This window comes from Pseudopipra pipra, chromosome 5 (genome assembly GCF_036250125.1).
Source record: "Pseudopipra pipra isolate bDixPip1 chromosome 5, bDixPip1.hap1, whole genome shotgun sequence".
Classification (NCBI taxonomy): domain Eukaryota; kingdom Metazoa; phylum Chordata; class Aves; order Passeriformes; family Pipridae; genus Pseudopipra; species Pseudopipra pipra.
In genome coordinates, this window is record NC_087553.1 from 8784416 (window position 1) to 8807601 (window position 23186).

Sequence of the window (23186 nt, forward strand, 5' to 3'; positions counted from 1 at the left end):
AAAAACCTGCAGAGGGTGTCAGGCTGAGAGCAAAAATTCTAGGGATGCTAATAATATTCTTATGAAGTAAGTAAGGAGAAGGATTTATGGGATTAGCTGATTTTTAAAATAGAATTTGCTGATCTCCTGATTTCTGTTTGTCTTACTAACTCTCCTCACTTTTTCATCTTTATGTATGTTATCTATTAATGCTCACAGGCGTAGAAGTGTGTTTGCTTTCCTAACTCTGCTACCCTCATGCCTTTGGACTGATTATCTTTTGGCATTTTATATTAATCCTTGGTAAGTGATTTACTTGTTTTTCCATATGCAATGTGTAAACAATGTTAATTCCTATTACATGAAAAATGTGGGATACCTTTGTTTTCAAACGGGTCGAAGCTTTTGAAGATACAATTTTCTTGTACTAGAACACGGATTGGAGAGGATGTGGGTACCAAAGTATTTGCTACCCTGCTTCATCTGGCTTGTCTGCTTATGCTCCAACCCATTTTGGTATTAAAAAGCTAATTTTGCAGTGGTCATCATATTCATCTCATTGCTGTCTTTGCAATTTTTGCCACTTCATTGTAAATCCTGGCTTCTTGTGTCCCAGTTACTCACCTGTTCATTGCCTGGCACTGACTTCTGTGGATGCTGTTCTATTACTAAAATTGCTTGATCGTGCCCCACCTGTTTGGTGTGTGATGTCAAATACCTCAGTTTTTTTAAAGGTGCAGTTACGTTCTCCTGACACAGTAAATGTTTTGCTTTTGAAAAAAACCAGTTCAGTGAGAACTGATACAAATAGAAGTCCCAAAGTGAAAAAATTGGATCACCGTGTGCACGTCTCACTGTGTATCTGTGTATATTTAACACTTCAGTCTGTAAATAATTTATAAAGACTTAGTAAACAACTGATGGTTTTTTTTGAAAATACCTAACAAAGCCATGGGTCTACTTAGAACCAGAACTGTTTTACAAACCATTTAAGAAACAACTACAAATTTACTATGATCGAAAACCACTTAATTTATGTAAAGAAACCTAATTTCCTGATGGTCTTGAGTCCAAACTATAGGGATTTACAAAACATGTGGCATGGAAGTTTAGATTTATTTTTCCTGGTCTTACCACATGACACCAAAGCACTGGCAAGCAGATATCAACATCTTCAACACAAGGAATTCTGAGGCTGAGTTCCCTTGAGTCACAGTAGGTATGAAAAAATACCCATCTAAATTTTCAGTGGGCCCAGAAATGAGAGCGTTTATGTAACTGAACAAAGGTCCATTTCTTCTCTCAGGAAAATGAAATCATGTTCTTTACACACACCCAGCTGAAGAGCAGCTGGAAGTCTTCCACACCTCTCCAAGGTTCCTATTATATTGACTTGTAACTTGTCTGATGTAAACCCAGCTAACTCTCAAGCTGCACAGTGGTGGAGCTCCTGCAAGAAGAATTGTTGTCTTCTTTTGCCCCTTTGGTTTTTTCTTTTAATATGCATTAACTCACCTTTCCAGATGTGTACCTTTCTTTAGAGGTTTCCTCTTCAATCAGTCTACCTAGTTTAGTGTAGATGATTAAATTCACAGGAGCAGAAGTTGAATGAGATGAGATTAATCCCTCTCTTTGTATTTTAATCTGTAGAGTAAATGGAATAACAGATGAAACACCAGCTAACGTTTCAAATGTCTTTGTTTTGTGCACAAGTTGGCTTAAAATATTTATGAACATTCAGAAAACAATTGCAATGCTAAGAAACAAAGGCCTCTTGAGACTATCAAAGCACATGAAATTCTTGCTGACAAATGTATATCAATCGTTTGTTTTATTGCCTCTTGAAGTGTTCCTTGGAGAAGCATTCTTAGAAGCATCCCCACCATAAAGAACATTTAGGTATTCTTTTTCTTTTCAAATTAATTCCAATGTGCCCAACATTAAAAGGTTTACCATAGTCACAGGGGATAGAGATGTGTTGAATAATTTGCTGATATTAATTTTAGGATTTCATTGGAAGAATTCTTCAAAGATGGAGAGTTTATGTGTACAGTCCACATGAATGTACAGATACTATACAGGTAGTATCTGTACAGATAACATGGTAGGCTGAAGAGGTTTGTAGTATTTGCAAAGTAAAGCTGTGCAAAGTAAATCTCTGCATTAATGTAAAGCTGATATTACTATAGTTCTTGTTAATTCTGCAGGCAAAACTCCTTATCTAAGTGGAAATGTACCTTGACAAAACACCAAAATCACTACAGGATGTGGCTGCTCCAGAAATTGAATATTTCTTAAAGCTTAATTTTGGAAATTCATTTTTTAATTTAACTTCTAAACTTAGTGAGATAGAAAAATAAAAATACTTCACTTCTTAATATTTATTTCTGTATATTTTCACTGTTTTAAATTTAAAAGCCTTCTTTGATTTCCTAATTGAAGCTATGAACCAAATTATCTAGAAGTCATTTTCATGTCATCATGAAATTAAAAATAGCATTATTATAACATGGAAAATTAACAGATATTGTGTAATGACCAGTAAGAAAAAAAATGACACTACTAAAATTCTTTTTGAATAAGCAAGAATCTGTTCTTTAGCTGATTTAACAAAGGAGATTAGTGTTTTCAGACCTCTAGCCAAATTATTCTAGGGTGCTTACTTTGTGCATTTAATCTGATTGATTGCTTAACTTTTTTGTGGCAAAACCGAAATGAACACACACACCCCCTCCAAAAAACCACATGGTGGTAGTTAGTGTAGTGCAGTTCTTAAGTCCAAACCTTTGGGTTGTACTGCTTAACACACTGAAAAATTTGCTCATCACTGTCACTAGTGAATTATATCACTTATAAATCATGTGCAGACTGTATTACACGACTGGCATAATTATCTCTAGCTGTTAAAAGTCAATTAACATTATCTAAGGTTTAAGCTTGAGTCCCACTGAGGTCAGTGGGATATTTGCCATTGTCTTCATTGATCAGCACAAGCAGGTTATAAAACAGGCCCTTTCTTTTTTTCCTTCACCCCTTCTCGAGTTTGCAAATGGTGGTCTTCTCCCTTTACCCAACAGATGCTTCTCATTCCCAGTTGCTCTCCAGTGTTGACATCCAGTTTCCCAGCCCACTGGAGACTGAGCAGAGCAGCCCAGGGGATGTTGTGGTGCCACGTTCCCCCCAGCAGCACAGCCCCCTGCCAAGGTTTTGGGCTCAGCCCACCCAAAACCAACAACGCCCTTGGGTCAGGATTTATAGAGGACACAGGTTTTCCTTTTCCCAAGGGTTTTCCTTTTCACATTCTCAGAGCCATGGAGTGGAAAATGCATCCCATTGGAGTCAACAGAAATTTTGCTGTCAGCTTAAAATTGTCCAATTTATTATCATCAATCTCCTCCTGAGTATGATGGTGACCAGGAAGCATACATTCTTAAATCAGTATTATCTTTGAATAGACAATAGTTTAATGAATGAAAAACATTTCTCTTTTGTTTTTTTTTTCTTTTTACAGGAGTAAAAATGGATTAAAGAAGAGAAAGCTGACCAAGTATGTAATTTCTTTGATATTTAAAGGAGTAAGACTTAGAGTAAATATGCATTATGGAGTACATGTCATAGTGGTATTGCAGTTACAGATATAGAAAGCTTCTAGATAAACATATCCTGAGAGAGATATCTGCAGTCAGAAAACAAACAATAATTGGACAAAAGCAATTCTTCTCCCAGATTGTAATAAAACAGCTCCTTACTGATAGAAAATTAGTCATCAGGGAAAAGATCAATTATTCAACTTAGTGATTTCGACAGAGCTTATCCTTAGTTAAAAATGACAAAGGGGGGAAAACTGGGATGGATTTATTTCTACTGATATTTCCCTCCTGACATCAGGCTCTCATTACAGTTGTTGCTAGAACATTAGATCATTAATGCTAACGGGTAAACAGGAGTAATTAAGTGGTGATAAGACAGGTTCCTTTGGGCATATTGCCTCAAAGTAAATGAGAAGATTACTGTGTACATGCTTCAGTAGCTTGTAAATTAGAGCATGATAATTAGGTGAGGGAAGCTGTTTACCTGTGTTTCGTTGTTCAGATCATCAGCCTAATTATTTCTGCGTTATGTTCAGAGGCTGTGCCTCTACTGTAGCAGACAGATCCTCACCTGGTGAAAAAGTGTTTAGAATGATGGGAGTCATTAAATCAAGGCTAATTCATACCTGCTGAAGCTCTCCATGATTTTCTATAGTTATGTGCCACTTTTTTTTAACCACCATATCTCTTTGAGACATTGACCTCTAATGACAAACGTGTACATTTCCCGAAGCCAGCAAAGAAAGCAGTCGGGAGAGTAGCATCCAAAATGATGGTTTAGGGGGATTTTTTTTTTTGGTGGACCTTCTGAAAAAAAATCAAAGCCTAAATATGAAATCAATTTCTCTGCATGAGCAAAGCTCAGACGAGCTTTAAAAGCGTCTCTTCCAGAAGTGAAATTATCCGAAAGCAACATTTCTCATGGCACAAGAGGCAACTTAAATGAAGCAGCAGCAGCTGCTCTGGTGCCAGAAGCACATTGGTGGGATGGCACTGAGAGTGGGTCTGCAGTGGAGTCCTGAATCACCACCTCTTACTGTGCCACCTGTGCCTTGGGATTGCACCCACCTGCAAAAGCAGTTCAGTGGCTAGTGATTAATTGTAGGAAGGGTGCACGGGCCATTCAGACCAGTGGTTTCCTGCAGGTAGAACAAGCCCAATCCCTCTCAGCCTCTCTTTTTGGTGCTGTTGCATTATGTAATGAGCAGTACACCCACATTTTGTGGCCCTGAAACACAAGGTTGCTCTTTATTGTTGCTTTCTAGCATTAACAGTTGCAAATACACATTTATGACTTGAGAATCACAGTATCACAGAATATGCTGAGTTGGAAGGGACCCACAAGGATCATTGAGTCCAACTCTTAACCCTGTACAGGACTATCCCCAAGAGTCACACTATTCTGGGGGAAACAGAAATGAAAGGTACTTCAAAAGTTGAATTTTTTTTTACTTAATTTCTGTGTATTTTTCCTTTAAAGCCCTGTCCAGCTGGATGATTTTGACGGATACATCAAGGATATGGCCAAAGATTCAGATTACAAATTTTCTCTGCAATTTGAGGTAAATCTCTGAGGATTCTGCCCTCTGCTACTTGCCATGCCCAGATCAGCTTTTTCAAGATGTTAAGTTTGTGTGGTGTGTTCCTGTGCTCTGTGTTGATTGATGTGAGCTGTTGCTGGGTGGGTCAGCTTCACTTCCACTTCTGCGGAATTTAAAAGTGGATGTTGGTGTTGCTAAAGGCTGCATTTAGTAAACTCATTTGAGTGCCTCATCACAATCAATTCAAGATAATTGTCAGAGCAACACATTTACTTTAAGATGTGCTGGTAGGCTGAATTGAATTTGGCATTTTAATGTCTTTATTTTATATCTTAAATGCCCTTAATTTGAGAGGAAGCATTGGAGTGAGAAAGCAGCATCAAAAGTCTCTGTAAGAGCAAGGGGATCTCTCTAAGACAAGCTCAGGTGCATTCTCTTAATAACCCAGAATTTAAAGTCAATTTAATAGTATAAATCTAAAAAAAATCCTATCCTTGGGCTGTCTTCCAAAGATTTAAACATGGAAAGGGAGTGGGGAGGATTCTCTGGGCGTTGAGATGGCTGGCAGGATCCCTTCCTGGCAGTGAAACTTCCTCTAATGCAATACATATTAGATGTAACTACTGAAGGTAATGACTAGAAAGATCTTCCAAGCATTCCCCCAAAATTAAAAGCCACTTGAGGACTTGAAGAAACCCCTTTAAGTGGGACAGATCACCACCACAGAAGTAACTTAGCAACCTCCTGGTTTGACAGTGGTTTTGGGTAATTAAATGTGGGTAGAGAGGGACAATCTGCAGTCACAGCCTGGAAGGCAGCAGTGTGTTGGCAGCATTCAGCAGGAGACTCCAGCATTGCCCTGCAGCTGCTTGGAGTCCAACTCAGAGGCATCAGATAAGGAAAGTCAGTATAGTCCTACGTCAGTTCATAAAGTGATTCATAAACATTTTCTGTCTGGTACCTGCTACAAGTAATTGCTTCTCAAAGAACTATTTTTCGAGCGTGTGTGAGTTTGACCTTGGTGTTTCTCTTTCTGTTACCCCAGGAGCTAAAACTGATTGGGCTTGACATACCCCACTTTGCTGCTGACCTTCCCATGAATCGCTGTAAAAATCGCTACACAAATATCCTGCCGTGTAAGTACAATGCACACTAAATCCTGCTGACATCCCCAGCCAGGGAAAGAAGAGTTTTAATAAGAAAACTGGAAAATCAAGGCAGATTTCCTGACTGATAAAAGTCCATTCTAAAAATCTGCTCTCGCAGAGAACCGGGCAAGAGATGGTTTTGGTTAGCTTTGAACAGACATAGCTTCCTGGGGATGTTTTATCACAAAAGTTTGGAGGTGAGAAGCACAAGGTCGTTTCTGCTACTGAGTAGTGTTACTATTTTTCCCTTGTGATTTTAATGAAACCTAAGGGAGCCCAGAGGGATGGCACTTGGAGGGTGTGTTTTGCAGAACAGTAATGATGGTGTGTCCATGTAGTGTTTGCTGAATCAAACATTGATTGTTCTCTCGGTAAATTTGAGCATTTTCTATTTTTTTATAGATTTTTTTTTTTTGCAGTTTCTGTAGGACTGGTTTTAATTTTGCCTGGTTGAGGATGAGTGCCGTGTTTGAGAGAAAAGGTTTTTGTGGGTTTTTTTTCCTTTCACAGATGATTTTAGTCGTGTCCGCTTAGTCTCAATGAATGAAGAGGAGGGATCTGATTACATTAATGCCAACTACATTCCTGTGAGTACAGAGATTTGGTCAGTGTAAAGTTAAGTGTCCTGCACAGCAGTGTGCCCCCTGCAAACAGCACAATAACTTCTGGAAGCTCAGTCATGTTCTCAGCCTCGCCTTCAGCTTCAAATATTTTGCCTACAGGGAACTGTGTGTTATGTCAGCCACCAAAAAAGAAAAAAAAGGTGGCAGAGGGGAAGACTTTGACAAATTTTGCCACAGTAGCACTGGGTGAGCTTTGCAAAACCCAGATTGGACTGATAGGGAAATGGGGAGGAAATGCTGAGTGATACAGGGGCCTTTTAAGGCAGCTAACAAAACCATAAACTTTTAAATGAGAAATTTTTCTAGATTTCTACACTACATGGTAAAAGGGTTAACACTCCACAACTGACAAAATGCACAGAGCCCAGATGGTGCGTGGAGGGAATTCCTGCTTTCTGCCTCATCCGTGGTGCTCCCAGAGGGCCTCCCTCTCTCCTCCTGGCAGAGAACAGCCACTTACCAGGGAGTAGCACCCACAGTTTTAGGACAATTCAAGTGTACACAGAGCTGTAGCCAAATGTTTTGACACTGAGGGGTTGGCTGAAACCTCATCAGCTTTTTCCACTCTCACCTGTGCAGTCACTTAGGCTTATCCCTGCCACTGCCACAAAGGTTTGTGCCTCTGTTACTCTCCCATACTGTGGCTCTGTGTAAGATGGAGAGCAATATCCAGTGTAAGCTGGAGAGCAATATCCAGTGTTTCTCTGCATGGAGAGGAGGTAGAGCACTACAGCGTCCACTTAGAAAAAGGTTTTTTTACCTGGGGACCACAGACAGATGAGCATCTCTGCACTCTTGCCATGAACAGAAGGCAGAGCTGGCTCTGAAAGAGCTGAGTCAGCATTACAGAAAAGGGAGGAGCCCTCAGATGAGTCAGTGAAGCCACTTCTCTGTCACTCTGGCATTGCCCATGTGTGGACTGTTGAGCAAATTGCCTGTGCTTGGCTCCTATGTGCCAAGAGCATGACCTTGAGCACTCAGGCTGCAAGTGGCTGAACTCGCAGAGAATCAAGAAAGAAAAATGTTCCAGCATTCCAAAGCATCGTGAACAACACAGGAAACTTCTGTGACATGGGATTATGGATTATAGGATTTTAAGTAGCGGTCCCTCTTGGATGTTCAGCTCTGCTTTACATCTCTTTAGTATTACTTATAGCACAATGCTGACCATAGAAACTGGGACAGACACATCATCTTAATGCTTAGCTTTTCCTCAGGGTCGCTTCTCCACTGAGTTCCTGCCTCCGAACACATAAACCAGGGGGAATCTGCGTCCCTGTGCTAACAGAGGGATTTGGCATTTAGGTCAGACGTAGCCCATGCAGACAAACAGGCAGCAAATTCTGTGTAGTGCAAAAACTCAGATTGAGCTGACTGGTAATGATGTCTGGAGGAAGTCGTTTGTGGAAGGTGCTCCCAAATGACAAATAATTTTACTATCTGCATACTGTGGTGGCACAGAAATTGTCCAATTTGCTCAGGATGGGATCATGCTGTTTGTTGTATGTATTTTTTACTCTTGCTAGGGATATAAAATAACTTTCCAAATGCAGTTTTGATAATACAATCTCAGCAAATATGGTTATAGCTCATGCCAAAATGGTCATTCTGTGGATCTTTTTATTATAGTCTTAATAACAGTCTTTTGGTTTTGGAGCATGGAAAGAATCTTTCCAACTAAAAGCATGTTGATAGGGATAGGAAAAGGAACACATGGTATAAAACATTTGAGCATGTGTTAAGAGCATTGACTCAGCATGCTCTCTATTATTTTAAGCAGAATTCGAATTAATATTTTATTATTTCAAGTCCTTATGACATAAGCACATGCATTCATTGCTACCTTCCACTTACACCAGGGGCTGAAAATCACCACAGGCACTGCTTGGGATGAGCAGGCTGAGCATATATAACTGGGTTTATGCCTGTAACTAAACAAACCCTAAAATTACATAATTTGGAAGAACCTGAAACTTTGGTTTAGGGTTCTTATTACTTGCTTTTTTAATGTTGCCTTTTCTGCTCTCTGGGCAAATGATTTGTATAGTAACCACTCCATCTTCTGTCCTTCATTCTAAATTGCTTACATTTCAGGAGCATCAATCCTGGCAAAAGTCGCCACCGCAAAAATAAATACAAAAGATCGTAAAATAGTTTCTTTAAATTAGAAATCAATTTTAGAATTTTGAATCTAACATGAGCAAGCTAAAAATAGTATGAATGCCAGAGAGAAATACATGTTCTGAAGCAGTAATCATGTTGGCTAACAGCACCTATCTCATTGTTTCTTAGGGTTATAATTCACCCCAGGAATACATTGCAACCCAAGGACCATTGCCAGAAACTAGGAATGATTTTTGGAAGATGGTTCTCCAGCAAAAATCTCAGATTATTGTTATGCTCACGCAGTGCAATGAGAAAAGACGGGTATGTAATAAAATCTTGTGTGTGGTGTAAAAGAAACTACTCTGAAAATGACATTTTTTTCTGGTGAGTGAATGTCTTTGCATTGTTTTCTGATCATAAGGCAGTATCACAACCTGATCTAGAATAGCACTTCCCTTATGGCAGGCATTCCAGGACTTTCTTTGATCTTCCCAGACCTTCCCTGACCTTCTTTTAACTTTTCTAACCTTCTTCGATCTTCTTCAACCTTCCCTGGATGTCACTGACCTTCCCTGACCTTCCCTGAGCTTCTTTGACCTCCTTTGACCTTCCCTGACTTTCTTTGACTTTTCTGACCTTCTTTAATCCTTGTTGACCTTCCTTGACCTTATTTGAACTTCCATTACCTTGTTTCGCCTTGTTTGATCTTGCTTGACCTTCAGCCTTGTTTGACCCTCTTTAACCTTCCCTGACCTTCTTTGACCTTCTTCAATCTCTGACCTTTTTTTACCTTTTTTGACCTTCTTTGAATTCCCCTGACCTTCCCTGACCCTTCTGATCTTCTTTGATATTCTTTGACTACCCCTTACCCTCTTTGTTCTTACCTCCTTTGGCCTTCCTTGACCTTATTTGACCTTCTTGTGACCTTCCCTGATCTTATGAAACCTCTTCTGTTACATGAGGAGAGGCTGAGAGAGCTGGGACTCCTCACCCCAGAAAAGAGAAGGTTCAGGGGATCTTGTCACTGTGTATAAACACCTGATGGAGGGTAATGGAGACAAGGTGCCAGTGACAAGTCAAGAGTTGATGTGAACAAATTAGGAAAACACATTAAATTCTGTCTGAAATCAGGAAACATTTACTGTGAGGTTGACTGAGCCCTGGCAAAGATTGCCCAGAGCATGTGGAGTCTCCATCACTGGAGATATTCCAAAGCCATCTGGACATGGTCTTGAGCAGCTGGCTCTAGGTGACCCTGCTTGAGCAGAGAGGCATTTGGATGAGATGACCTCCAGGAGTCCCTTCTAACCTCAGGCATTCTGTGATTCTGCTCTTTTAAGTTTAAATACTAATAAAATAGAAGGACGATGCTTTACATTTTTCCGTGATGTTATAATAGAAATATTTGGAATATAACAGAATATATATAACATATATGTACATTCTCATTCCCCATGTTTTGTTCCATTTTTTCTATTATGTTAGGAAAATTAACAATCTACAACGACACTGTTTTTTCTTTCTTCACTGTACTAATGCTACCCTCTGGAAAACCAATGTAGAGCTGATGGCCAGTTACACAAATAGGAATGGTCAGACTGGAAGGCACTGCAGGATAAATCACCTGTTATTGCAGCATCAAGTGACCAACGCTTTAGGCATTTCTAAAGCAGAGGGTCTTTTGATTGTACCTCTTTATGTATGTGTGTATTTATATAAATACAACTGTGTGTGGATGTACGTCCCTTCCAGGTGAAATGTGATCACTACTGGCCTTTCACGGAAGATCCTGTGGCATATGGGGATATCACAGTGGAGATGCTGAGCGAGGAAGAGCACACAGACTGGGTTTATAGGAGCTTCCGAATTAGCTACGTAAGTGAAACACTTTGCGTGGTCCTGCCAAAGGAGTGGGAGTAATTTCGGTCCAGCCTTTCCTTAACTTTTGTCCATTTCTGGCATCCGGTGGGAAACGCCCAAGGGAGACCGATGTACTGACTCACTCCACACAGGCAGATGACCAAATCACAAAACTTTCCCCTAAAATTGTTGTCTCTGTGAGTTTCTCAGCACAGTGCAAAACTGAAACAAAAGTAGAACCAGAGCTCTGGACACTTCTGTGGTGCCAATAATTAGTGACAACAAATGTGTGAGTTTCTTCTTTTCTGTACTCAGGCACACCTTCTTATTATAAATTGTTCTTGAAAAGTTGAAATTATCAATGCAGAAATTTAAAATATTTTTCAAAAGGGCAATTCTGCAATAATCATGTTTTCCCATAAAGTATTGAAACACATGGAATTTCCAAATTAAAGCTCTCCAGACTTTCAAGCATTACCACCCTCATTTCCTGCATCAGCTCATGAAGGAAAGGTTAGGGATATGGAGGGGACGTGGGAAAAGCTGTGCACTGGCAATTCGACATTGGCCCAGGACTTAGTCCTGCCCAGCCTTGCCTCACTGTGTTCCAAAGAGTGCACAGGGGGCAGGCCAGGAGTGCAAATATGTAAACCACGGTGTTGGGGTCAAGTGAAAAGAAAAGGCTGTGGTTTGCAGTTGAGGTAAACTGTCCTTGACCAAACCCAGGGTGCCTTCTGATCTCATTTTTTGATATCCTTTGCCTAAGGATCAGGTGTTCTCTGTGACTGGAAAGAGGTTAGGGAGTAGGGAGATTTGGCCTGACTCAGAATGGGAAAAACAAAAGGCATTGCTTCATATGGCTTTTGGTGAGGATGGCCCTCCACCACTCACCATGCCTTGAGTTCCTTAAAGGCTCAAAGACAAAATGTGTTGTGTTGAGGATCTTCTTTATTTTAAAGCCAGTTAGAATTTTTAGCATTATAGAAGTTTTTTATTCTAATGAGTATTTTCCTAAATGGTTCCTTTCCCCCTGTAAGAGTTTTTTCTTCCCTTTTGGGTTTTTTTTCTTTACAACTTGAAAAGAAAAACTCTAGAGAGTCCAGTGTTGATTGTTTGCCAACAGCATTGTTCTTTATCTCTGCCAAAATGAGAAAAGGAGAAGGGATGGAACAGGAAGAGGAAGAAAGTCTAAACTTGAAAAATGCAACAGTTCTTGATTTGAAAGCAAAATAAAATGGAACCACCACGGAGACAAAAGCAAAATACAAATCCCAAACTCAGAAACAAGAAGTTCATACCACTTTGATTATAATGACCTGCTATCCCCTCCCCTTTTTAATCAAATGGCATGTACTTTCTTTACCACTTTTTTGGCTGACTTCACTTTCTTAGGCTGTATTTGAGAGGAAAAAAAAACCACCACAAAATGACAAAAAGCCCTCAGTGTGACTGAGCGTGACTGCACTGTAAAAACTCCTGTGAACACGCTGCTGTTCTGCTTCTTCCATTAGGCTGATGAGGTGCAAGATGTGATGCATTTTAACTACACTGCCTGGCCAGACCATGGTGTCCCCACGACCAACGCTGCCGAAAGCATTCTCCAGTTTGTACAGATGGTCAGGCAGAAATCAGCAAAGACTAAAGGCCCCATGGTCATACACTGCAGGTAAATGCTTCAAGGAAACAGAGAAAGAAGTTGGTACATTGAATAGGTTGGGAAGAGACTAGAAGGAGAGATTTTTGGGTTCCACTCACGCGTTAGCTGGACATGGTTCTCTCTCATGTTACGGGTGTAGAATTGGTCCCCTGCTCTGATTGCAGAGGAGCTGGAATTTCAGCCTGCAGCCATAGGTACTGAGGCATTTCTTTCTAAGGATAGTCATCTCTTTGGGTGTTATCCACAAATGGCTTCAGGAGGCCTAGCAGGTGATCCTGATTTACACCAGCTCAGAGCCTGCCCCTGCTCTCTCATTTCCAGCCCTTTGTGACACAGACAGTGCAGTATAACCAGCAGCTGCTGCAGAGTGCTGCTCCCCTGCAGATGTGCAGATCCTCCTCCTCTGGTCATTCAGCTTTTGGAACATTCAGTGTGCCAGCAGTAATACCAGTATCCCATGCTAACAGTTATATGGATCTCTTTCTGATTTTTTTTGAGAAAGGCTGTTTTATATACTGTCAGATTTCTCCCCTGTATGTCATCTGGCCTTTTATTAAGATGCTAATTTATTTGTCCTCTCTGTGGGCAGCTGCTATGTTAGTGGTGATATCATACCAGATTGGTTCCTGATGCAAATTTCCCAGCTGACTTCAAAGCTCTTCGTAGCTCCTCATGGGAGAGCAACTCACAACAGGTTTCTTAGAAATACATAAATAGATGTTTGTAGTGGATGAATATGTGTACATTATGGTGATATACTTCTGATGGAAGTCCAGGCTTGCATCTCCCACCCCAGAGAGGAGAGTTACATTGCTGCACTATGAGTCAGCACCTACCAGCACTGTCTTTCCTAGTGGTGATGTGATGGTCAGTACTGACTGTCTGTTCCCAGCACTTTGCACACTTTCCTTCTCAGAAAACAGTCTTGTGTAGTAATACCATTTCTAGTTTCCAGACATGGCACTTAACGTTCTACTGGAAGGCAAACAACTACGGCATTTGTAAGTGCAGCAAATCATGCAGTTCTCCCCTGTAACTTCATGGGGGGTATTGTTCTGGGGAGATATTTATATACAACATTCTGAAATCAAATCTCATTTATACTAAGTAATTGTTTTGGGAAGCAACAGAAGCAAGTATCAGAGAGCTGGGTAACAACTTCAGTATTTCTTTTATCAGTAGGATGCTTATAGCAGCAAAGAGAGGTATTTTCAGATAGTACTTTTGGACTGTATTGTATGTCTTACTGACCACACAGAATAAAAGTAGAAATGATATGAAATTGGTGTGGGGGAAGAAAAACAAAGTATTGATCAACTCCTGCAGCAATTGTTCTCAAATGCTAAAGAAGGCACAGAATGAATTTCTCAGTTAACGAATCTGTCAAATGAACACATCAGAGTTCTGTTGTATTCATCTTATTTAAGAAATTAACACAACACAAGCAAAAAAAAAAAAAACAAACCTGTTTTGTGAGAGTTATGTTGAACTGTGTTGAGATGAACTCTTAAATACTTTCAAGGCTTTTCAGAAAAAATATGAGAAGGCAGAAAAAAGGACTTTTGCCAAGATGCACACTTCTACCCTTAGTAGTAGATATGGTGTTGGGATGGTGTGTGAAACTCTATAAAACCTCTAAAGCCAGTCAGTGAAATCAGATTTAAACATTACATGTGACATCACAATGAAAAGAATCATACACACATGAGAATCCCTAAATGAAAGCAGTATGTCTTTTTTACTAGTCACTAAGCTTCCCTTTGAGGCAATGAAGATTTTCAGCTGAGTGGTTGCTATTTCTGCCTTGTGCTCCTAAGTCAGAACCTGGAGCGTAGGCTCTTCTGGGTGGTTTGTCCTGTGAGGAGGAAGTGCAGTAGTGCAGTGCCTGTGCAAGCCAAGAGCTTTGCAGTGTGGAGAGCTGTGGAAGTGAGTCCTGCAGGTTCAACCCTCGCTGCCTTTGTGCAGCAATCACTGCCAAGCAGATCTCTGCACTTCTGCCTACAGCCTCTGGAGTTAGAGGGTTCTCGTGAATTCTGTGAGGGTGGCAGTGAAAGCAGGAAGAGCTGACAGCCAAGGGTGGATGAGCGTGTGCATGCACATTCCGCGTGTAAATGCGTGAAGAGTAGTATAAAAAGGTGAAATATTTGCAGAGCCACCCACTCCATGAACTCTGCTGAACCAATCAATGATGGATTGCATGGCATTAAATCCAACAGGTTAACCAGCCTGCCTGACCTCAGGTTTGCTCTGTCTGATTATCGCAGCTGCAGGACTCCTGCTTTCTGCACTGATTGTCCTGTGTGTGCCTCCTCCAGAAAAGCCTGAAATGAGATGCATGTCATGCATGTCTGTGTTGTGTTGCAGTGCTGGAGTGGGACGAACAGGAACCTTCATAGCCCTGGATCGGCTCTTACAGCACATCCGTGACCACGAGTTCGTCGACATATTGGGCCTGGTGTCCGACATGCGGTCCTACAGAATGTCCATGGTGCAAACAGAGGTAACATCAGTTTGCTTCAACATTGTGAAAGTACTGTCATGTCCATTTAGTGTGTTCATGCCCCTGAACACTTGACCAAATGGCTGTGAACAGGTATAATTAAGTTCTCATCTTTGTTGTAATACTGTCACGTTATTAATCTGCTGCATAGGTGGGTCTGATAATATATCTGCAATCTCATGGATATCTTCCAGAGGGGATGAGCTATTCTCATCTTCTGTGAAATTCATATGCAAACAATGTACTAGAAGCGATTAACATATGAGATTTTCAAACCACATTGAAAAGAATTGACCTTGCTGAGGGGATTAATAGCTCATGAAATGATATCAGTATCAGGCAGCCTTGTTCAAGTATCACGTTGGTATCATCTAGCCAAGCACAGGATTTCAATTACACAGTGGAAATACAAATAACGAGCAAAACAGAAAAGAAGGACTTTTGAGTCTGCCAGACACCCTCCTCGCCCTTCTCCCTACCCAAATACCTACTGGGTAGTTATTTTTCTGTTTTTAAGAAAAATGTACTGGAAAAATGTACTGGGGAAAAAAAAAGTTTTAGCAGGGAGAGGAGAGGAGCAAGAAAACCTGCAGTGACAATAACTAGCATCTGGAGATGAAAAAAAGTTCATTATTTTCAGTCCATCCTGGATCATTCCTATCAAACTGCCATCTTTCATCACAATTCAGTGTATTAAACCAAAGGCAGATCCATATGTAAAAAAGAGAGAAAAAAGTCCTGATGATTCATTTCAGCTGGAACTGTGTTAGTCATTCCAGAAGGGATGTAGTTTTCTGTTGTGTTTTTTGGTTGTGGAGCTTTTTTTTGGTAATCTTTTTCTTCTTTTTTTTTCTCCTTTTTTTAAATTTTTTTTCCATGTACGACCTCATTGCCTGCCTGGGGCTGATGTCAAGGGCAGTTGCTGAGCTCCTGCTGCTCCAGGCAGTGGCCAAGCCTGGCCTTAGGGGTCACTGGGTGACACTGACACTCAGGCACAGAGGCCACTGAAAAGTCTTTTCTTACAAAATCTGAAACCACCGACAGCTGACCTGAGTTCATGTTGCCTTGTATGCTGGAAACTTGGCAATGCCTCAGTGAGCACTTTAAAAAAAACAAATGGCACAGGCCCAAAAGGGGGATGAGAATGAAGAATATCATGAATTGAAACAGTCACTCCAAATTAGTGGGGCTGAGGAAATCCTGACATTTCTGTGGTCTGAAACATGCTTCAAACTCACACTGATATCTCTGGCATCAGCAGGCCACTGGGGATAGGGGCTGAAATCCAGACTTGGGGTTTGGAACAGCTGTTTTTGCTTGGGATCCACTTGCTCCCTGTGCCTCATTTACATAAAGGTTAGTGTAAGGATACATCAGGATTTGCCTTCTCTCTCTTTGAAATCAAAAAGTCATCAACTAAGGTTATTCTAAATTGAATTACAGTGTTTAATCTGTCTAATGATGATGCTAAGAAAAGTCAGCCTGTAACCAAAACCAAAGATAACCCTGCTCTTGTTGCACAGAAACCTTTCCACAAATACAGTGGTACATGTGATTGATCCAACTAACTTCTAGTGTCACCTGCACAGATGTTGATAACTCCCCAAATAATTAACTGCTCTGTGAACAAAATCAAGTTTTATCTTTTTATTGGTAGAGAAAAAACCACTAAGGATCACGAACCTCATTAAAATATTTCAGATGCATATGTGGCATGGGTGAAATTTGTTGCACGTAAAGCAATTCTTGTAATTCATTCATTTTTGGGCAATGTAAAGTAGACCCTCCTTAGCTCAGATTCAACTCTTCTGTCATCATTAAGGTTATTAATGATTATGGTGCCAGGTGGATTTCATGCTTCCCCCACCTGTAACAGTTGTGGGCTATTATTTTGGGAGCTGATAACTCACTGTACATCATGATGGGCTGAGGTGAGAGAGATGGAGCTGTGCAGGCTATCACACTGTGAGCTATCAAACTGTTTCACTGTTTGGGTTTTTGCCATGCTTTCTGAGGTTCATTTGGTCTTTTTTCCAGGAGCAGTACATTTTTATCCACCAGTGTGTGCAACTGATGTGGCAAAAGAAAAAGCAGCAGTTCTGCATCAGCGATGTCATATATGAGAACGTCAGCAAGTCCTAGTTCAGAGCCACGGGTGGTAAGTCAGGCAAGCCCTGCCCTGTTCCACGCCCAGAGCCTCACGTTCCAGCTGCTGGCAGCAGCCAGCATCACAGGTGTTTGTTCCAGGAGCTTTCCGAGGCTTATTCCTCCTCTGGTGTTCACGTGGAGAGTGCAAGGAAAATCTGTGTAGCCTGTCACAGTAAATAATCCCCTGCATTTTCCACAGCAGTGTAAGAATATATGGGCTCACTCACTGTTCAAAGAAAAAGAGAATCCAGAACTCCCGAGTAAGCCATCTCACCATTCCCTGCCACTCGTCCTACCACTCCTTACAAAGCTTAAAGGAGAGAAGGACTTTAATACCTTCAGTCATTCTGAAGTCACTTAACCAAGTACCAGGTTACCCAGGCCGGCAAAGTTTGGGGGATGCTCTGCTGGAGGGCGAGAAGGTAACCAAAAGTTCTGACGTGAAACGCTGGGGAAATTTTTTTCATAAATCTAGAACCAGGGAACCAGCATTGGTTCTATCAGTATTGGTACTATCAGTAGGGTAAGTGAAGTGACCATCTTGCTTTTCCACTGAGCCCCTGTGCCTGGCCTGTGGCGTGCAACTGGCCCAGCCCAGTCCCCAGCTGCAGAGCAAAGCACGAGGCTGTGATGTAGCAAGAGCTTTGCTGCTTTGGACAAGCTGTGAGGATGTGCATCACTGCTCTCCCAGCTACTGAGCTTCGGTTCATTAGGTGGCAGCAGTAACCCAGCCATGACTGTAATGTTCACTTTCGGGTGGAGCAGGAAGCTGCAGACTTTCAACTCAAACTGGTTCCTCAAATAGCTGGTGGAGGGCTGGGCTGAGGGCACCACCACCAGCTGTGTCCAGTGTGTGTCTGTGGTGTTGCACATGTGCCATTATTAACCTCTGTGAACGTCATTCCCCTGCCTTTTAAAGAACCCAGATTTGCCTCACTTGTTTAGGTAGTTTACTGTCTAATCTGAGTCCCAGAACCCAGCTGCCTGTGCTGGTGGGCTGCATTCCCAGCTTGTGTGGAGGGTCAGTAAAGCCAAATGCTAAGAACTGTATTTATTTCCTCTTCTTATTTCTAAAGCATTCTGTTTGTTCGGTTCCAGGTGAGACCATGAAGCACACCCATCTTCCCTTGCTTCTGATTTTTTTTCTGTTGATGGTTTGGACAGCCAGGTGTTGTGCCAGGAGAGATTGCTGCTTTGCAGTACACGGACAATGAAAGAAACTTTTACCTTTCTGAAGCACTGGGGAGACAAAGCCTTAACAAGCCTGCGGTGTCTTTTGAACTGTTTAATTTCCGGACTTTTTTTTAAATACTGGACCAAATTCAGCTAAACAACATGAAGGAAAAGACACTATACGTGCATAAGATAGATTGCTCCAGAGTATTGGGCTTTTGTTTGGTACTCTTGGTTCATTTCTTTGATAATTTTTTTTTTTTGCTGTGCAGGTTGGGCTTAAGGTTAAAGTAAGTGCAATATTTTTTTAATGGTTGACTGAAGAGCTTTCTTCATGTGTCACTGGTCAGTGCTAACGTCCCTAGGAGAGCAGGCATTGTTAGTATCTAATAATACCTCATTAGTGAATAGCGAGGCATGAACATACATGAAGAAATCTGGAGATTGTGAAAAAGGGGATGGGAGGGCGTGGGGGGTGGGGTGGGGCTGCTGGGTACATGGATTTGACTGTTTCCTTACAGCACTAATGTACGTGGGGCCTGGGGGGAGCACAAGACCTGAGGAATGGACTGACGAGCAGAAATGCAAACCACGAAGCCTGGAGCAGGCAGCCGACACTGAGAGAGGGGGTGGTTTCGGTTCTTGACTGTGCTGCTACTAATTAAGCAGAGGGATTGCTCTTTTTGCCAACCTTTTCAGTAATGCCACTGATGAGGCTCTTGTTTTAGATCAGTCTAATCACAGGGCAGCTGAGTTTCAAGCTGGGATATGTTAGCATATAATACTATAGCATTTAACTGTCCGAGCAGTCTACGGTGCCTATACCCCTCATTTGTTTATTATTTTTAATAATTATTAACCCTGTGTAAAAACATGAAGCTGGTTCAGGTTGGAGGGGTGGAAAGAGGAAAAAAAAAAAAAAGGTGCTTTAATGGACGTAACTATTTCTCCGAACCAGGAATTTACAATTTTACAAAAACAAGGTTTTGGCATGTGAAGGGCTGGTTATTGCTTTATTGCTACAAGGCTGCCAAAGCGTCAGTATGGATTCCTACAGGAGCTTTGGGGTCAGGGTGGGGGGCTCTTTTCTTTTTTGCTGTCGGTTTCTGTTCTAGTCAGAATAATTAGCTATATATATATTTTTTTTTTTTTGGTCTTTGTATAATTCCGGTACATCATTGTGTATTGTGACATGGATGCTGCCAGAATGGCTGTTGATGGCATTTTTTTGTAACCTGTTGCTTTGTGTCACCTCCTTGGAAGTCAGCAGCAATGGTACTCAATGTAAACAAAACGAACTGAAAGTAAACACACTGGATTGCTTACCTGTCAAGAAGTCACTGTTGGCAAAAGGGCAAACATGCCTGCATGTGCTTTTTATTTCATTCATTCTGGGGCCTGCTATCACCTGGCAGGGTACCAGGCTGTAGTTCAGAAGCTCAGCTACTTCCAGAAGCCTGGTAATCTCCTTCAGCTGATATTCCTCTTTTTTTATTCCAAAGTTATTCCACTAACAGGTAAATAGGTGTATACTCCTTTAATATCTACATCAACGTTGTACTGGTTACAAGGGATAACTTCTTTCAAAATATCCCACATGTGGTATGCAAAACTGCATAGACTTAACATAAACCCCAAATAAAACAGGTCCTTGCAAAGGGTACTAAAGAAACAGGACTCCCCCTCTCATTACTAAATGAGTACAATATGCATTTCCCCCTCTTCTGTTTCCAAGCATCTAATACTATTTCCACTGTTTCCACTAATCCCAGTCCTAAAGCAGAGGTGCTGTTTCTCCAAGTATGATGCACAGAGATGGATGCAAAAGGGCAGAGCAGGCTGGTAACAAGAAAGGCTTCAGTGGTACACATTTCTCTCTTGTCTCACTGGTGTGCCTCAGCTGGAGGGCTTGCCATTCCAGTAGGAACAGCAAAGATTTGTCTGGCTTAATGTGAGCAGAAGGGAGAATTATAAGTGAGCACTTGACCGTTTAGACCTTGCCTCCATGCTTTTTTTAAAAATGTATTTCAGAGTTTCGTTACATATTTACTCAGAAAATACATTCACACCCCTCTAGAGAACTGGCAGGGGGAAAAAAAAAGCAACCAACCTACAAATGTTCTTTCTCATGTACAGCCTCCTCCTGGCCATTGCCCATTGAGTCTGTATTTATTCTGTATCACAGACCAGAGTAAGCAGGTTACTTCTAAATCATTCATAAGCCCACAAAATATCACAGTGTGAGCTGGCTGTAACAGAAGCTTGGCTGAACATGACAGGGTACAAGATTGCTGCAAAGATGCCAAAATCACATTGTTGCAAACAGCACTGCCTGAATAGCCTGAATTTACTAGGCAGTTTTTGAATGCGTGTCAAAAATTATTCCATTTGCACAGTAACAGGTGTGTATTTTGCCTTTAATAGCTACTTAATCATAAAATCAATTACAATGAAAACTCATTCACAAAAATACCTTTTCCTACTCCCCACAATATGCAAAACTGCATAAGCAGGCATGTTGGGATGACAGTGGAAACCACCTCTCCCAGCGTTCAAGACATAACTGAAGTAACAAACAAGTCTGGAAGATGATGTGGTTCAGAAGACTCATGCAGAGCCATTAAGCCTGAATTGACACATCATACTTTTGGTTTTACCTCGTCAAAAGAAGTCTGAAAGGATGTTTTGGACACATTCTGCATGTTAATATTGTTTCCAGCATCTGTCAGAATAAAGCTCTCGAGTCATCGCAGCTGTAAAGCTGACTGGAGCTTCAGGTTTGGAAATAGGTTTTTTGAATTTTGGGTTTCATGGCCACAGCTCTGCTGACACTATGGATGTTATGTATTGATCTGCTGCTCTTACAGCATCTACTGACCCAGATGTCTGTCAAAGCAGCTCTGCATAGTGAGTGACCCTCCATCGAAACTAGGGCAGGTTTTCTCCTTGTTGCCTCATGCTGTGTGTGCTGCCAGGGAAGGAGCAAACAGGTAAACCTAAGAAACAGGATTTAGAAGTGCTAAGAAGTTTTTAGAGCCATGTGTGAAAGTGTTGCCTCTCTTAGCATGTCCTGTGCAGCGCGCCCTGACATCCTTGGGTCTTCAGAACTGTTTCCTTCAAATCTCACACTAGGACTGAGAACAGGTTGGGGAAGCCTTACTTGTGCTTTACTTCATTTTACTGTTTTTTTTCCTACACCAAAAGAAGACAAATTTCCCCTGTCAAATAATCAACATCATCATCCTATGCACTAAAACAGCCTTTCCCTCCCTCCATTCATTAACCACAGGGTCACACTACCTCCTTCCCACTTCTAACTTTTTAAAGGGTTTGTGTGAAAACTATATTTTCATTGAGGCAGCAAAAGCTGTTGCTTTCAGCCACTCCTTGTGGTTGAAGTTGTTAATGCTCTTGATGTGTGTGGGACCAGGGTGCATTGAGCTTTTCTGCTGTGGTGGCTAGGAAGCATCTAGGAAGGCTCCCTATTTTCTTTCCTCTCCTCTTTTAAAACTGCAAAAATTATCAAGGAGTAGAAGCACAGACGAGTATTTTGATATTCATTTTGGTCTGAATGCTGAGGAAGTACTTAAAGGCCGAAGTTGCAACCTAAGCAACTCAGAGAAACTCAAAGAAGATACAGGAGAGCCAAAGACAGTTAAATAGGCACTTAATTGCTAAAAAAATTAACAAAGCTACCAAAGAAATTCAACATGTTTGTGAAATAAACACAGAATCCAGTACAGAGTCCCTCATGTTTGCATTTCCCATACACAATGCTGTTGCAAAGGTGGCAGGCTGAGCACAAAAGTATTCCCTCAGATACTCTTGATATATCAGACTCAGTCCTTATACAGGGCTGTTTTAGACACTACACAGACTTCACAGTTGAGGGAGAATATAATAAAAGGCCTGGGCTCCTACGAAGCAGTAGTTTGGCCAGAAATATGGGTTCCCATAATCATGACTCCCTTGTACATGAGACACAGCCCAGGAAAATGAATGGAGATACCTGCTTGGACAAGGGTCTAGTATTCAAGCTATAGCTTGCTTCTGTATATGACCTAAAAAGCTGAAAATTCAAAATGCCTTCACTTCCCACAATAGGAACAAAATAAAAATTCTGTGATTAACAAGTTTCCTAATTAGAAGGACTTAATTTACATCTTACGGTTATATTTGTTTGTTCCCTTGAATTATCAAAATATTGAGGTTACTGTCCAGCAAAGCCCTTCAAGAGATGCTTTCAGAGGTTCACAAAGACTGAAGAACACACTCAAAATCACTGGGAGCTCTGAGCATTTCAGACTATCATACCATTTTGGATATCTACTGCCTCATAACCGTTGATTTCTGCACACATCAATCGTGGAACTCTGCACTTATTTCTCAGACCCCTCCAAACCCACCAACATTTATACAGCAAAGTGCTTTGTAGCAATACAAATATGTATAAAATCTCACTTACAGATCACAATTTCTCTGAATGAAGCAGTGTTTAACATTTGAATTGCTAGATGGTAATTAAACTGCTCTATCCATCACTATTGGTTAGAAATGTTCGTTCTGAATTAAATGTGAGGTTTCACAGTGGTTTGCTCTCTCCAAGGCATCCCAAGGGAACAGGCAGCCTAAAGGAGTGGGAAGAAGTGCCTTGCTGATATTAAAATGTTTGTGCTCTGAAAACATAAAACTGCTGAGTGAACATGCACTGCTAAAACTCTTTCCCTCCACCCAGTTAAAAAGGCAAATTAGCAAAGTAGTCCCTATGTTATCAAACATCTAATAAGGCACTTTCTTTGATATATAAAAAACTGTTTCGTTTCCTTGTCAGACATTTTTCATGTGTCATATCCTTTTAATA

The 23186-nt window shown here is 41.1% G+C and overlaps 1 protein-coding gene across 3 annotated transcripts in view; it reads left to right on the plus strand.

Annotated features, from left to right (window-relative positions):
* Window positions 1-19650, plus strand: part of PTPRO (protein tyrosine phosphatase receptor type O) — a 154465-nt gene extending 134815 nt beyond the window's left edge. For 2 of the 3 annotated variants that reach the window (XM_064654359.1, XM_064654361.1), the window contains exons 17-27: window positions 199-282; window positions 3491-3526; window positions 5050-5131; window positions 6156-6246; window positions 6769-6845; window positions 9174-9308; window positions 10740-10862; window positions 12359-12513; window positions 14869-15004; window positions 17042-17162; window positions 18251-19650. In XM_064654359.1, coding sequence (XP_064510429.1) covers window positions 199-282; window positions 3491-3526; window positions 5050-5131; window positions 6156-6246; window positions 6769-6845; window positions 9174-9308; window positions 10740-10862; window positions 12359-12513; window positions 14869-15004; window positions 17042-17146 — 1024 coding nt within the window. In that variant the 3' untranslated portion in view covers window positions 17147-17162; window positions 18251-19650. The remainder of the gene's footprint in view (window positions 1-198; window positions 283-3490; window positions 3527-5049; window positions 5132-6155; window positions 6247-6768; window positions 6846-9173; window positions 9309-10739; window positions 10863-12358; window positions 12514-14868; window positions 15005-17041; window positions 17163-18250) is intronic. The other variant, XM_064654360.1, reaches the window with a different exon arrangement.
* The last annotated feature ends 3536 nt before the right edge of the window (window positions 19651-23186 follow it).